Below are 16,972 nucleotides of genomic sequence, written 5' to 3'. Positions count from 1 at the left end.
AAGAACATGAAGTAAAAATATGACACAGAAATTCAAAAGCTGTAGGACTGTTTGGTTTAATTTTCTTCTATTTTTTTTTAGAAACTTGAAAGGATTAGAGCAGAAGAACTCCATAGCAGCATAGAAGGGTTTTGCCTAGAATCCAAACAATTTCTAGTTTTTCTTTGCTAAAGATATTCCTAGTTAGGACTCGATAGAGGAATCAATTGACCTATCCCTTGGAAAAACAATTGAGAAAGAAACATTTCCCCTTCCCCAACCCCAGGATTTGTAATGCTGCGACAATGATTCTGAGCAGATTAGTCGACCAGAGTTGCTAGCTTGACCAACCCGAGATTTTTTAAAGCATACGAAGCAGAAGCAGAAGACATTACGAAAAATACCTAGGTTTGACAATTTTCTGAAAACCGAGTTAATAAAAAAGAAATATATATATATATATATATATATGAATTTTAATCTTTTATAGTTGTCCAGAAACTGTTTTCGGTTGTTCTCCAAGAACCAGGCCATATATAACACAATTAGCATGCATGTCATATTCGAGGCATCATAGTCTAAAACAACATCAAGTCTTGATAACAAATGGCAATAACCATTTAGGTGCCGTTACTTGATGCAATGGTAAAAAGAGTTCGAAGTGTGCAACCACAGTTCACATAGAAATGAAACTGTATTCTAAATTGCAGAGCGGCAAATTTCCTACACGTACAAATATTGCACAAAAGTGACATGCCCTTTGCAGGTTGACAATGGTTCTACAATAGAACAGTTAGAACTTCACCAAGAGACTCAGGTAAAAATTTGGTTTCTACATTTTTACCCATTTGAGGACAGAAAATGCTCAGGAAACTACAAATGATAACCTAGGGAAATAGTAAAACATAATATTAGGTGCAAAAACTTTTGCCTAGTGAATCTAATTAAATAAAAGACATAGAATTATGTGTCCTATAATAATAATTGCACACCAAGTCTTTTGTCCAATTACCTATATAAGATTCTTCAATTAGATGGGACATTCAAAGTTAGACATAAACAACAGTACTCATAAGTTGGCAATTTCTTTAATCATATTGTATACTTTAGCACAATGTCTGGTACCTCAAAAGACTACTAATTTGATTTTTCCTCTTCTATAACGACTCGATTACATTTTTTATTAAGTGTATACTTTATAGCACAATGTATGCTACCTTAAAAGAACTACTAATTTGATTTTTCCTCTGCTATAACGACGCAGCTCATACGTTTAAGTTACCGGGAAAAAAAATTATATTTTTGATGGTGAAGGTGGAGAGGGAGAGTATTGAAAACCTAAACATCTACATTAGGTTATTGAACGAGGGTGGTACCCTTTCAACAAGGTCAAACCATGTAACAAAAGTCTTTGTAGAACAACCACCAAAATCTCACAGGCCGACAATCTATTCCTGTCTTCAAGACATCACTATATTCCAATTTAATATAAACCAGTTAACAAGCAAGATGTCCAATGCCAACCTGTCCTATTTTGAAAAACTCTCCCAATTCATCAATAGCTCCATGTGAAAAAACCACCAAAGAATTGGCACCCCCCAATTCCATCTCTCTTTTCTACATCCACCTAATGGTGTCATTGAGCATATGATATGTCAAGCAATTATAAATTAAAAAAAAAAACAGTATAATGTATCGGAAAATGCTGGAGAGAGAGGCATTGTATATGCAACTCAAGGAAAATTCAACTCAATTCTCTTCTCACCCACCACCCTAAATATATAAGCAGTGGAGTGAGTGTTTCGCATCTGTCTGCTACACATAGCATAGGCCAGAATTACAGTGATATATCATGGAATGCATATAGTTGCACCTTAAGAACATCAACTGCAATTAATATGCAAAAGAGAGAATGTATAATACCATGGCCAAAAATAGTAGATAATAGAGTACGAAAGATCAACCGTGCCCCCCAAACACACCTACAGACACAGGGTTCAGTCGAGCCAACCTCATCTGCTGATCCTGGTTTCTGCTCTTCTTGAACAGACGTTTGGGCGATGACGAGACTGATGATGCTACATCCCACGAATCATTCGAGCTGTCGGAGCTGAAATATGCATCGATGACACCATTTGGGCTGCCTGGTGCAGACTGATACTTGCGTTTGTGAGTTTGGTATTGCTTATAAGAACCATGGTTGCCTGATAGTTCCAGTATGAGTTTATAGCAGTCATCCGCTTTGTCCTGTTTAAGAATCGGTTCAATAATTGAAGTGTTGAACAATGTAATGCCAAATTCAAATTCAATCTTATTGTTTAAGAAAAGAGTAGCCTACATAAATAAAATACAGACCTTGTTGATTTTGAGAACACCCATAAGCTGATTTTGGTAGTCCAATGCATTACAAGGCTCAATCTCTTCAATAACATGTAACATTGTCACAGTAGCCAACTCAGATGGAAGATAACTCAGAAACCTTGCATCTGGATCAATATTAAATGTTCAAGATGAGAATATGAGATGATATATCAAATGGGATGACACACAATAAGATTTCCAAATCCTATTCTTGTTCTTTTGGTCTTCTACATATTCATTAGTAGAAATTGGGAATCAATACCAGTTTAATTTTAATCTGCTTACCAGTGATGACAGAGAGAATGAGGCGCTCACACCTCCATAAGAACTCGAAATGCAAATGGGTTTTCAGTCCAAGCCTCCTTACAATGTGATCAAAGAATGAAAGTGGGGTCACAGGATTCATCCTCCATTGAAGAGCAGAGAGCACCAGAAGCTCCATTCTCTGAATGGTCTTTGCTTCAAACACATACTTTGATCCCTCCACCTAAACACAGTACCAAAACCCACATCAAAGACAATAAACAGCCCAAAAAAACACAATAACACATTTTCACAAACATTTTCACAAACACCCACATTGCATATAAAAACAATACAAATAACAACACATACTTGCAGGTCTAGAAGAAGAGGCACTTGGGTCTCCTCAACTTTGGCAGCTAAAGACAAACAAGCAACAGCAGCTAATTGACTCATCCATGGCTTGTCTCTTTGGAAGCAAAAGCTTGATTTGAACCTATCGAAGTAATCAACAGCTAAAACGGTGGTCAAAGCAGTGAAACCAAAATGGGCATTGACCCTCAAAATCCACTCAACAGCCTCTCTTCTTGCCACCATTACAGATCCATCTGAGCCCAAATCACTCTCACCCAAATGGGTATTTTTCTCTTTGGAGAGCAGAGACACAAGCTCATCATCTTCCCAATACAGGTCAAGTTCAGATAAGACCAAGGGTTTGTACACATTCCCATCACAGGTCCCACTCTCTTCTTCAAAACCATACCCACCCAAATCTTCCTCAAAATGCCCTTCCTCACAGTACAGACCATCAAGAACAGACATAGGGTTTTGCAGCTGTTTTTCTTGTTCTTGTGAAGCCATCTTCTTCTGAGAAGAAGACACTATTGTCTTTGCAGTAACATATCTGCATATGCTTTCTCTCTCTAGACTGAAGAGAGAGAGACCTAAATACAGTAAGCAAAGAAGGGATTTTATCTGAGAGAGCTATCACGCCTGTCCTTTTTCCCTGGTTTGCTATTTTCTATTAATTTAAGGGGTTTTAGGGGTTGTTTGGGTCACAGGAAAATATATTATGGGAAGCCCAGAAATAAAATTAATTTCCAATGGCATAAACCTGACATATTTGTTTATGTGTCCCTGGCAATTCGCAGATAACCATAAAATATTTTTTCCAACTTAATTTAATTTTGTGCTTGACCTGGAGTTGTGACTTGGACCATATAAAAATATCTTATCCTGTGCAAATTAAAAAATATTATAGGAATGATTCGAACCAATCACGATGTAACACATAAGTGTATAAATGTTGTAAAAAAATAAAAATAAAAATTGTATTCTAACAAATTTGTCAACCGAAGTAAAAATCTAGGTCACATATTTTTACCGTATCCAAAATTTTTATTAAAAAGATAAAGTTGGACACTACCAAATTTACTTTATAATAAAATGAACTTATCTAGTGAATTAAGAAGGGATTTTATCTGAGATAGCGATCACGACTGTCCTTTTTTCCCGGTTTGCTATTTCTTATTGATTTAAGGGCTATTTCTTATTGATTTAAGGGTTTTTAGGGTTTGTTTGGGTCACGGGAAAATATATTGGGTAATGGGAATTATTATTTGGTTCTGACAATACAATCTTACCCAATCACAATTTGATGAGAGATAAATCATAAATATATCAATTTCATATAATTTTGTGCTTGTGTGGAATTGTGATTGGACCCATATAAAAATTTCTTATCTATACAAAGAAAAGGGACTACTACTCTAATAAATTTGTCCCGGTAAGCAAAAATCTAATCTCCGAAAATTTAGAAGGGCGTCTCCTCACCTGGGACGGGTAAGTCACTGCAAAGATAACGAAGGTTAATCACAAAGAACACCCAGCAGAATTCGAACGGACCTTTAGCTTGCTAAGCTCCAAAGTCCAGCAAGTAAACTACTGAACTATATCCAAAGTGAATCTTGGACAGGTATCTTCACATCTTCTTAGTAACCCAAATTTAATTAAAAGATAATGTTTGACACTACCAAATTTATTTTATAATTAACGTGAACTTATCTAGAGAATTAAAAAAATATCACATATTAGATCTAACTTTAAAGATTGGAAACTCTTTATTAATAATTTCAAGAATATTTTCTATTAAGATGAAAATGGTCTGTCGAAAGAAAGGTAAGTGATTTGAATCCTATAATCAATATTTATTGATATGTGTGAGTATTTATCTAAAAAAAAAAAACACATTGGTGAAAGGAAGTCGGTGGAGACCACCTCATTTACAACATTCATGTGATGCAAAAATAGCAAATAAGTAGCGAAGAAAATGTTAATTTTTCTTTGTATCTGTTTTAGAATAGGTCAAAACTTTGACCCAAGAAATTTTAGAATATGACATATAGTCTCTGAAAAGTAACGTATAGAGTTATCAACAAAGGGAGTTATTCATTAATAGTTTAGATCCATATAAATTAGGGTACGATTCATGTTATTTATTTAACAAACAAATTGAGCTCGAACAAGATTTTTAAACTCGCTTATTAAAGAGTCGAGTTCAAATGGCCCTAAGTTCGGCTGGTTATTTTTGTGAACTCGATCATGAACAGGCACTCTTGAAATAATATAATAATAATGTTTATAGTTTTATTTAACAGTAACCTAACCCACATACCCTAGGCCTCTCTATAATTCCAACCCAAGCCCATTTGCATATGTTATCTATAACCAGGCCCACTACTTCAGCCATAATCTTCAGCATATTTATTTGTTGGTGAAAATTAGTATCACAATTTTCTTACCTGATATGATAATCATCCCATTATATTGTAAATTTATAATTCATCGCTCGATTAAATTCATAAGACCAGAGAAAAAAATTGGATCGAATAACTCATTACGGCAATCCATAACTATGATATATATTTCAGTTTAAGATAGACAATTCGACGAATAAAATAAATATATCTATTCGAAAAAATAAAATCCCTAAATTCTGAATCAAACATTGAAGAGACCAAGATGAGACCAATTCAGTTAAAACCTGTTAGGGAATGAAATCGTGAATATTCATTTTGGCATGGATGGGCTTCGAAGTTCCAATATTGGACCTTTTCTATTAGAATCCGTACTATAGAAATTGGAAGTTGGAGATTGTGGGCCCTCGACTGAACCCAGATTGAGTAAACCTAGCCCAAATTCTCAGGCCCACCTTTTCTTTGATGAGGAGTCATTTTCCTACCCGCCAAACAGAACCCAAAGTTGTAATGGTTGAGAGGTACCAAAATATATATATATATATATATATATATATATATATATATATATATATATATTGGTGTCAAGAATTTCAAATCATTATCTATAAATATATAATTAAAAATAAATAAATACTATTATTAGTTAAATTATAAGTTATCAATTAAAATACAAACATAAAGTTATACAACTCTTCACCATTATTAAAACACAAGTTACTAAAATTGAAAAAAAATAAATTAAATTAAAAGAACATAATGTTGGACTCTTTAGAAACCTATAAGTTATAACAATCAAAACATAATAGTAATAATTAATTTTTATATTTATATTTAGTTATCGTTCCTATTTATTATTTGCTTCTATCCTTTTATTATTATTATTTATTCTTTAGTTATATTTTGGACTCTTTAGGTTTGTTTATTATTTTCTTAAAAGAGTTTCTTTAAATTTTGGACCCTTTAGAAACCTATATGTTATAACAATCAAAACATAATAGTAATAATTAAATTTTTTATTTATATTTAGTTATTTAAGTTTCTTTTTCTCAATTCTAAATTTATTTTTTCTAATGATTAATTTTATCTTGTATTTATATTATTTTGCATATTTTAGCTTTAGTTGTATAACATATATCTTTTTTCCCCCTTTAATTGCTAAAGCTTCTAGAGAGAGAGTCTCTCTCTAGTAAAGCATTTTCATGAGCATAAATAAAAGAATAATAATAATAAAGAACCATACTCTCTTTTTTTGCCAATTTAAAAAAGGGAATGTACAACTTGAAGACACTCGAAAGTTTGGTGTCTCACAATGTTGTGAATCCCGCTCACAACTATTATGATGAGACTCATATCATTGTGAGACACTCAATTAGTCATGTGTCGTCAAGTGTATAATTGCTTAATAAAAAATCGAAATTCATCAGTGACAAAAATGATGACGAGTCTTGAATCATTTTTTTTCATTGTGGATTGAAATATGGAAGTGTTTTCAAAAGAATATACACAAATGGACCATGATTAGTACTACTAATTTAATTTTGAAAAATTACATGCATTTTCTTTTATTTAAATTTAATTTTTAAGAGAAGTGGTATTTAATAATGGGAAAGTATCATCAATTATATGAATGATTTAGGATGCAATACAGATCTCCTTCCATAACCAAGTCCCAGAATTTTTAAGTTTAATTAGTGTAGACTAATTGGCAACTACTAACCTAAAGGGCTAATATTTGACACTTCTTTAAGATTCAGATGTTTGCTAGTTCTAACATTTTTTTCAATTTAATATATTTATAAGAGTATCGTTACGAATGATGACATCAGATTAGTACTCGTTAAGAATGATGACGTTATATTGTAGGGTATCCTGACTATCTCACATAGTTGTGTGAGACACTTAATTATCGAGTGTCGTCAATTTTATAAAAAAGTAGCGTTACGTATGATGATACCAGATTAGTCGGGCGTCTTACACGACTACACGAGATACTTGACTATCAAGTGTCATCAATTTTTTAAACATTTTACTATAATTAAATACCAAAAAATAAAAAAATATATTTTCTGACGTGCAAACAATTGGAGGCTAAGTGATACTTTATTTTACATTGATTGTTACTTAAAAGATTACAATAGCAAGGATGAGACAAAGTAGTTTATTGTTTCAATTTCATTGAGAAAGTTCAAAGCTAAATATATACAAGGCCCATCAGTGTCCAACGAATCAACAATTCATTGTGATACATTATTGCATATTTTAGTTTTTAGCTGTATAACACGTACCTTTTTTCCCCCTTTAATTGCTAAAGCTTCTAGAGAGAGACTGTTGGTAAAACATTTTATGAACATAAATAAAAGAATAAAAATAAAGAACCATGTTTTTTTTGCCAATTTAAAAAGGAACCATGCTTTGTTTTTTTGCCAATTTGAAAAGGAAAATGTACACTCGAATGTTTGGTGTCTCGTAATGTTGTGAGTTTCGCTTATAATTATTATAATGGGGCCCACATCATTGTGAGACACTCGATGTCGTCAAGTGTATAACTGCTCATTGTTCAGTGACAAAAATAATATTTTTTTCATTGTGGATTGAAACATAGAAGTGTTTTCAAAGGACTATAAACAAATGGAATATGACGGGCCATTAATTTCGAAAAATTACATTGCATTTTCTTTTATTTAAATTTAAATTTTAAGAGAAGTGGTATTTAATAATGGGAAAGTGTTATCAGTTCTATGAATGATTTAGGATGCATACAGATCTCCTTCCATAACCAAGTCCCAGAATTTATAACTTTGATTAGTGTTAGACTAATTGGCAACTACTAACATAAAGGGCCACTATGTGACACTTCTTTAATATTCAGATGTTTGCTAGTTCTATAACATTTTTTTCAATATAATATATTTAAAAGAGTACCGTTACAAATGATGATATCAGATTAGTAAGGTGTCCTCATTGTCTCACGTAATTGTGTGAGATACTTAATTGTCGAGTATCGTCAATTTTATAAAAAAGTAACGTTACGCATGATGACACTAGACTAATCGGGTGTCTCACAAAGCTGTGTGTGAGACACTTGACTGTGAGTGTCGTTAATTTTATAAAAGAATAGCGTTACGTATGAAGACACCAGATTAGTCGAATGTCTCACAAAGCTGTATGAGACATCTAACTATTGAGTATCGTCAATTTTATAAACGAATAGCGATACGTATAATGACACTAGACTAGTCGAGTGCCTCATACAATTTACTGTGGAGTGTTGCTAATTTTATGATGACACTGAACTGATCTCGTGCCTCACGCATGACTGTCTCGTTTCCCTTTCTAAAATATCTTTACTCAAAACTTTCTATGTTAAATTATGACGCTAGATCATTGGACGGTCCTGATTATTATTACATAATTGATAATACCATAAGGCATTTTATTCCTCTTGTGTGAAAGGGACACAGAATGTGCTTCAAAGACGCATGGTACAGCTGTTATGACATTAATAGATGCTAATGATTATTATTATCTCTTAAATCATACTCATTTATTTGGTTCTTATACTAATTAATTTTTTATGATAAAACTAAGAGACTTGTATTCAATTTAGTATAGTAGATTTGAATTTGTTGATTGCTCGTTCTGACTTTAGAGCATTAACAGATCAATACAACTATTTGAAACTTGATCAACTGTTGAGATTGAAATTAGTTAAATGAATTAAACAATTCGGCTTAAATATTTATATTTGGATTAACTTGAGTTTGTTTATTTTAATATGATTGAGTTGAAAAAAATCAAATATTTATTTGACTCTATTTAGTTATAATCGTACCAGTTCATAGTTTTCACGAGACAGGGGGAATTATTATGATTTTACTCACCGTGATTCTTACGAAATATGATAATGTAAAAACGTGGGAGCGTAACTTTTAAATTTTTTTCTTTCTTTTTGCAGAAAAAGTAAAAGAATATGACCCATCAACCATGACAATCTTGTAAAAGTCTAGTGTGAAGAATTTATTAAAAAATATTTTTTTAAGAAAATCAGATATTTATTTATTTGACCCTACTTAAATGTAATTCTACCCTTAGTTTTCACGAGATACAATAATCTGAGGACATAATTGTAACTCTACTCATCCGTAATTTTCACGAGATATAAATCATATAATAATGCAATAACGTGGGACATAACTTTAAATGCTTTTTCACAAAAAGTAGATTGAAAGAAGAAAAAGACCTCGTGACAGTCTTGTAAAAGTCTGGTGAAGACTTTAGTAAAGCTTGAAAAATTTGGACAGAGTTTGAACTTTGAACATTAATGTCAAAGTTCCACCATATTCTGGTCTTTCACATCACCTTTGATCAAGAAATTAGGACCCAACTGAATAACTTTTTTCTTTTCTTTTTTTAAAAATAAAAAATAAAAAAAGAAAAAGAAAAAAAAGAAAACAAACCATGAAATTTGAGTTATGTTTGTAACATATGGAAGTTTAGGTCAACACTAGAAAACATATACCATTAAATTAGTTGTTGAAAAGTTTGTTACTTTTATACAAAATTGAAGCACAATGCATGTTGATAGAGTGAATATTTTAGTAATATAAAAAAAGAACAAAGAATGATGCAATTATGTAATTTGATTGTTATTCAATGTAATCGAATATTACATATACAATCCTCAAGATTGCGATAATACCCATTTATGTCTTCATTTTAATAAGAAGGTTGTGATAATTTCCAACCCTTTTGCTTAAATGATTCAATAAGAGAAGCCCTTGTCCCTTTTGCTTAAATGATTCAATAAAAGAAGCCATTGTAGTAAAAGGAAAACCGTCGCGATTATTTAACGCTCTTGTAATATGTATATAGTTTATATAATCTTCTATAGATTTTGAAAATTTCCTAACATTTATTTTAGGTGTGATCTCCTCATTCAGTTATTAATGGAGCAATAAAAATATTAAAAAGAAAAATGGTAAAAAATTCAATTAATGTAAAATGACTATGATGATCTTTATTAAACAAATTAAATTAAATAAGGGCATTTAAGGTATTTAAATAATAAAAAATAGTAAACGAAATTCAATTAATGTAAAAATTCAGTTAAAAAATAGTAAATAATTCCGTCAAAGAAAGGCACTTTTGGTATTTAAGACAATTAATTAGTTACGCGAGACACATGATTTGTTAACCGTACTTTTCTAATTATTGAGAGTCGAAAAGACTAGTTTGCAACATTTTTAAATTATTAAGAGAGTTATATACCCAAAGTAAAAGACAAGTGTATTATTTGTTCAAAAAGTAAATCTTAGGAACGTTTTATATACTTAGTTCAAAGGAAAATGATAGAAGTTTCAATAGGTTTTATCGAGTGCCCAAAAAAACTGATCATTGTTTGCAGGCTTGTTGTGACTTAAGAAGCATAGATACGGGACGCAGATGCAACACGATACGGGTATATATTTTTATTTATATAAAAATATTAATTTTTGGTCAGTTTTTAAAAATATTATGAATCTAAATGCAATTAGGTGCCTTAGGCGAAATTTATTTTTATAAGAGTGCAGATTTTTCATTAAAATGAACTATAAGCACTGAGGACGGCTTGAAATAATTTGAGGCCTTAGGGGAAAAAAAAATTATAAGAGTGGAATTTTCATTAAAATAAATGATAAGCACCAATGGTAGTTCAGAATAACTTAGGGCCTTACGCAATAAATAAAAAAGTGACCTTGTTGAAAGAGAACTATAAATTTTAATTTGGGGCCTTAGGCCAAAAAATAAAAAGTGACCTTGTTGAAAAAGAACTATAAATTTGTAATTAGAGAGGAAATAGATGGCTTGTTGAAAGAGTTCAAAGAGGAGAGGAGAGAAAGCATATGTGATGAATAAGAAAATAAATAAATAAAAGATAAAAGGATAAAAGGTTGAATTTAATATATATACTTTTAGTCATATAAAATAAAAAATAAAAAAAATTCAGTTTAATTGAAATAAAATACTTGGAACTAAATTAATTTGGTACATGTAATATGTCTAAAAAAAAAATACATGTATGAATTAAACTATAATTTTAAAACTTATACATGTAGAGATTCTAACCTAAGTTTTTACCCAACACTTTGTTACTAAATACTCAAATATATATATATATCACTCCCAATCATTATTAATTATGGAAGAAAAAAAAATAAAATAAAATTTTAATTTTGTATGGACATATAAAATTATATACAATTAAATTATTATTACTTTATCATCTTATAAACATTTTACAAAAAAAGAAAACTCACTTGCTATAAAAGTTTGTGGAGAAAACGAGGAGTATGACGTGAGCATAATAGAAACTAATATATGAAGGCACAACTTTTACGAGAAAGTAAAATTTCCCTCTTATGTATTTTTTAAGAAAATTAAACAGTTACAAGAAAGTTACTTGAAAATTTTATCTTCCACATTAACCAAACTCCCAAAAAAAACACAATAAAAATATATGTTACTTAATTAGAAATACTTTTAAAAAGCATAAACAAATTCATAAATTATTTCAAAATTCAAATAAAGATTAACCTCCTCCAAAAGATAATTTTGATAATAAAATACTATACAGTATATATACACACAAATAACGTAACACCAATCTCACATTGTGAGACATTTTATCGGTCTTCTTCTTCTTGGCTGTAATCGATACCATTTCAGATTAGGCGACAAAAATCACAGTATACAAAACAAAATTGCTGTTCTGGTCGGCCGTGGCGGTTGCGACGAGGACGCTAACAACCTCTTTTTTACGAGACCCAATTCATATATGTCCATTCTCAAATCACCAAATCCATAACAGAAATCAAACCCAAATCAACCACCACCACCACCGTATGCGGTGGCTCTTTGATTACATTCGTTAGCCGGCGTCACAACCCAATTCAATTCTCATTTATTGTATTTGCACTCTCAGATCAGCAAACCCCAAAACGAAAATCACACCGAAATCCACCACCATATTCATTCACCGGCGTAACAACCGACAACCTATAACTCCATAAGCGCCAGTAATATTTAGATGGGTCAATCCTCCTCTACCTACGGGCTCTCGCCGCCGACAAGCCATCGTCTAACAAGCCCCATCACCGCTCGATCGGAGAGTCTCTCTCTGACGTACTCAGTCGAATCCAGTACGGAACTCCAGGAAAACTCTATGGTAGATGAAGACTACATCTCTGAACTTCCCGACGAGTGCTTGGCCTGCATCTTCCAGTTCCTCAGCTCCGGCGACCGCCGCCAGTGCTCTCTCGTCTGCTGGCGGTGGCTGCGGGTGGAGGGTCAGAGCCGTCACCGTCTCGTTCTCAACGCCACCTCCGAACTTCTCCCTTCGATCCCTTCCCTCTTCTCTCGATTCGACTCCGTAAAGAAGCTCGCTCTCCGATGCGACCGTCGATCCGTCAGCTTGGACGACGATGCTCTGGTTCTGATCTCCCTCCGGTGCCCTAATCTCACGCGCCTCAAGCTTCGCAGCTGTCGCGAGCTCACCGATCTGGGAATGGCCGCTCTTGCGATGAACTCCAAGTGTTTGAAGAAATTCTCGTGTGGGTCTGCCATGTTTGGGGCCAAAGGAATGAAGGCACTGCTCGATCACAGCTCGTCACTCGAAGAGCTCTCGGTCAAGCGCCTCCGAGGAATCATCGAGGTAGGCGAGCCGATCGGGCCCGGCAAAGCAGCTTTGTCGCTGAAAAGCATATGCCTGAAGGAGCTCTACAATGGACAGTCCTTTGGACCGCTTATTATTGGAGCAAAGAATCTGAAAACCCTAAAACTGTTGCGTTGCTTGGGCGATTGGGATAGGGTTTTCGAAGCAATTGCGAATCGGAAGAGTATTTTGGTTGAAATTCATTTGGAGAGGCTTCAAATTAGCGACTTTGGTCTTCAGGCGATATCGAATTGTTCAGAACTAGAGGTTTTGCACCTGGTCAAGACTCCGGAGTGCACAAATAATGGAATTGTGAGCATTGCTGAGCACTGCAAGCTACTGAGGAAGCTCCATATTGATGGTTGGAGGACGAATCGGATTGGAAATGATGGCCTAAATGCGATTGCTAAGCATTCCTTTAATCTTCAAGAACTGGTTCTTATTGGGATTAATCTTAGTTTTACAAGCGTTGAAGCAATTGCCACCAATTGTCAGAAATTGGAACGCTTAGCTCTCTGCGGTAGTGAGACCGTAGGTGATAAAGAGATTTCTTTTATTGCTGCGAAATGTGTGATGTTGAAGAAGTTCTGTATCAAGGGGTGCCCTGTATCTGATCAAGGGATTGAGGCATTTGCTTGGGGCTGCCCGAATTTGGTAAAAATTAAGGTTAAGAAGTGTAAGGGAGTGACTAGGGAGGTTGCAGATTGGCTGAGGGCGAAGAGGGGATCGTTGGCGGTCAATTTGGATGTTGATGAGGTTGAAGCTGAAGCATATGCAAGTGCAAGTGATGTTGGAGCACAAGAAGATGGTATAGAGTTTCCATTAATGGTGAGCGAAGTAACTAGTTCTGCTGCTGATGCTCCGTCTAGCAGTAATGGCCGGCCTTCCTCCTTTAAGTCAAGGATTGGCCATTTTGGAGGTAGGATTCTTGTGTCTTGCACTTTTGGGAAGTGGTCAAACAGTAACAGCAATTCCAGTGGTAGCTTATCATGACCCGAACCAAGGGTTGGAATGAAAAACTCTATTTTCTGTTCAACTTGTCTTTGTATTAGTTTGTGTTCTTCGGAGTTAATCTTATTGTCCATTGCTTATTGCCTTCTAAATTCTAACCTTCAAGAACTGGTTCTTGTTGGGGTTAATCCTAGTTTCATGTCTCGATTGCCATTCATTTTAAAAAATTGGAACGCGTTGCTCTCTGTGGTAGTGAGATGAATGGTGATGCAGAGATTTCATGTATTGCTGTGATATGTGTGATGTTGAAGAAGCTCTGTATCAAGGGGTGCCAAGTATCTGATGAAGGAATTGAGGCATTTGCTTGGCGCTGCCCGAATTTGGTGAAAATTAAGGTTAAGAAGTGTAGGGGAGCGAGTAGGGAAGTTGCAGATTGGTTGAGGGCGAAGAGGGGATTGGTTGCTGTCAATTTGGATGTTGAGGAGGTTGAAGCTGAAGCTGTTGCGACTGCAAGTGATGTTGGAGCACAAGAAGATGGTATAGAGTTTTCATCAATGGTGAGCCAAATAACTGGTGGTTCTGCTGATGCTTCCATCAAGCAGCAAAGGCCAGCCATCGTCATTCAAGTTAATGTTTAGCCCTTTTGGAGGAAGGATTCTTGTGCTTGCACTTTTGGGAGGTGGTCAAACTGTATTAGCAGTTCTCCTTATCTTAAGCTGGACCGGCTCACAAAGTCATGGGTCAGTTCACTCCGATTCGACTCTCTAGCACGCGTCTCGTGACCTCCGTTGTTGTCTCCCTGCACTTTGACAAAGCCGGCACCACCAACACCACCTGCCACCAAACCATACGCCTCGATTTTGTGAGCCATCACTGATTGCTCTGCATCTGCCCCTTTAAGGTTTTCTCTTCTGCCCTTCTCTTTATCTCACGCACACACTCTCTCTCTTTCTCTCTGTTTCCGCTAGACAATCTCTAAATGGGGTGATAAAAAAGAGAAGAGGGTAGTGGGCTTTGCTTTCTTTCTTTATTTATTTTCCCCCCCTATTTTTGGCAAGGGGGGTTGGGTGGTAGTATTTACAGTAGTCCCCTTTGACGATCAAGGTGACATTTGTGTAACACTCATTCATGATCATTTTGTTTTATGCACAGGTAAAAAGCTGTAATGCATGTGAAGATCACTGACTTAAATGTAGTGTAATGAATCACAACACAACAACATTAATCCAACCAGAGTTATTTTCGAGGTTAATGCTGGGTTGGGATTTGATCTGTGGTTTGTTTACTACTACTCCATATGAGACTTAATGTGGGGTTTGGAGCTGAGTGAGGGAGTGGTTAGGGTATGGCCAAGAACTGAGTGACGGATGGGAGGGCAGAAGAAAAAACCCTAAGGGGCAGGTTCAGAGCAATCAGTGATGGATCATAAAATCGAGGCGTATGGTTTGGTGGCGGGTGGTGTTGGCGGTGCCAGCCTTGTCACAGTTCAGGGAGACAACAACGGTGGTCACGAGACGCGTGCTAGAGAGTCGAATCGGAGTGAGCTGACCCGTGACCTTGTGAGCCTTAGGCTGTTTGCTATTTCTTAAGTAATTTAAGCCCGTATACAGCTCTTTTTCCCTCTTGGTCAGTGGCAAATGCATTTTTCCTACGAGGGTAAGTTGTGTTTGGGTTGGGGGCTCAAAGCATACAACCTGGCTTTTGACTAATGTGAAAAAATAAAATACTGGGAGAAAAAAGGCAATAAGATGTTCACCCACCTCAGGGAAAAAGGAAAATGACTGAATTGATATGCAAGTTTGTTCCAGATGGTCTGAAATGAGTTGCTCTTGTACATTACCAGGCACCAAATGTATCTCATCGGCACTTCACTCGCTTTCATAATCTTTCACATCCAAAAGAGAAAACAGATGCATCATTTGTTCCACTTGCTTGTACCAGCCAGGCCTGTTTGAAGTTAATCTTATTGTCTCTTGTTTATTGCCTTCTAACCTTCAGGAACTGGTTCTTATTGGGGTTAATCCTAGTTTTACAAGTCTGTATTGCCACCCATTTTCAAAAATTGGAACGCTTAGCTCTCTGTGACAGTGAGATTAATGGTGATGCAGAGATTTCATGTATTGCTGCGAAATGTGTGATGTTGAAGCAGCTCTGTATCAGGGGGTGCCATGGATCTGATCAAGGGATTGAGGCATTTGCTTGGTGCTGCCCAAATTTGGTGAAAATTAAGGTTAAGAAGTGTAGGGGAGTGACTAGGGAGGTTGCAGATTGGTTGAGGGCGAAGAGGGGATCATGGGCGGTCAATTTGGATGTTGATGAGGTTTGAAGCTGAAGCGTATGCGAGTGCAAGTGTTGTTGGAGCAGAAGAAGACGGTATAAAGTTTCCATCACTGGTGAACCAAGTAACTGGTGCTGCTGCTGTTGCTGGTGCTCCATCAAGCAGTAATGGCCGGCCATAGTTGTTCAAGTCAAGGTTTGGCCTTTTTGGAGGTAGGATTCTTGTGGCCTGCATTTTTGGGAAGTGGTCAAACAGCAATAGCAGTTCCAATAGTAACTTATGATGCATCACCTGAATGAAAAACTCTTATTCTGTTCTGTTTTAACTTGTTTTTGTTGTAGTACGTGTTCTCACCTTCTTTAAAGTTTATTGTCTCTTGTTTATCTTGTAATTGTAATTCCTGCAAAAATTGCAGTGAGACAAATATTTATGTACCTTTTGCTTGAATTCTACTAATGGATTGGATTTCACTGCCAAAGCTCTGCAACTGCATTTTCTTTCCTTCAATATCTTGCTGCTGATGTATTCTCTTGTTCTTTTTATTGTTAAATTTGCTCGTCTTTGTGGGAGTAGTTTAGCACTATGTTACATAGACTCTTCAAAAGTAGTGAAGTACCGTGTCAGACACATATTGCTCAGACATAGTATGTGATATGTGTTCGCCACTTTTAGACTTAAAAAGAATATTCAATCATTCAATTATGTTGCATT

The 16,972-nt window shown here is 35.0% G+C and overlaps 2 protein-coding genes across 2 annotated transcripts; one reads left to right on the top strand and one right to left on the bottom strand.

Moving 5' to 3' along the window:
• Window positions 1-1,699: 1,699 nt before the first annotated feature.
• Window positions 1,700-3,639, bottom strand: LOC132266937 (cyclin-D3-2-like). Its single transcript, XM_059767954.1, has 4 exons — window positions 2,956-3,639; window positions 2,626-2,827; window positions 2,335-2,465; window positions 1,700-2,226 (listed from the first exon to the last, which is right to left on the bottom strand). Exons 1-4 carry the CDS (start codon window positions 3,442-3,444, stop codon window positions 1,939-1,941), a joined length of 1,110 nt encoding a protein of 369 aa, XP_059623937.1. The 5' UTR covers window positions 3,445-3,639; the 3' UTR covers window positions 1,700-1,938.
• Window positions 3,640-11,976: 8,337 nt separating this feature from the next.
• On the top strand, window positions 11,977-16,739 carry LOC132266935 (F-box protein At1g47056-like). Its single transcript, XM_059767953.1, has 2 exons — window positions 11,977-14,884; window positions 15,136-16,739. The coding sequence occupies exon 1, from the start codon at window positions 12,409-12,411 to the stop codon at window positions 14,023-14,025; it is 1,617 nt and encodes a 538-aa protein (XP_059623936.1). The 5' UTR covers window positions 11,977-12,408; the 3' UTR covers window positions 14,026-14,884; window positions 15,136-16,739.
• Window positions 16,740-16,972: the final 233 nt, after the last annotated feature.

Source organism: Cornus florida, unplaced genomic scaffold (genome assembly GCF_030987335.1).
Source record: "Cornus florida cultivar Cherokee Brave unplaced genomic scaffold, ASM3098733v1 CherokeeBrave_3.0.0_Hap2_Chr07, whole genome shotgun sequence".
Classification (NCBI taxonomy): domain Eukaryota; kingdom Viridiplantae; phylum Streptophyta; class Magnoliopsida; order Cornales; family Cornaceae; genus Cornus; species Cornus florida.
This window is presented reverse-complemented; position numbering and strand designations above follow the sequence as displayed.

Bases quoted from the DNA above. Each gene is read 5' to 3' on its own strand.
- LOC132266937 (XM_059767954.1), bottom strand. From the start codon at position 3,444: ATGGCTTCACAAGAACAAGAAAAACAGCTGCAAAACCCTATGTCTGTT. The intron at 2,466-2,625 runs GTAAGCAGATTA...ATATTGATCCAG, and splicing joins CATTCTCTCTGTCATCACTG to ATGCAAGGTTTCTGAGTTAT. The intron at 2,227-2,334 runs GTCTGTATTTTA...ATTCTTAAACAG, and splicing joins GTGTTCTCAAAATCAACAAG to GACAAAGCGGATGACTGCTA.
- LOC132266935 (XM_059767953.1), top strand. From the start codon at position 12,409: ATGGGTCAATCCTCCTCTACCTACGGGCTCTCGCCGCCGACAAGCCAT.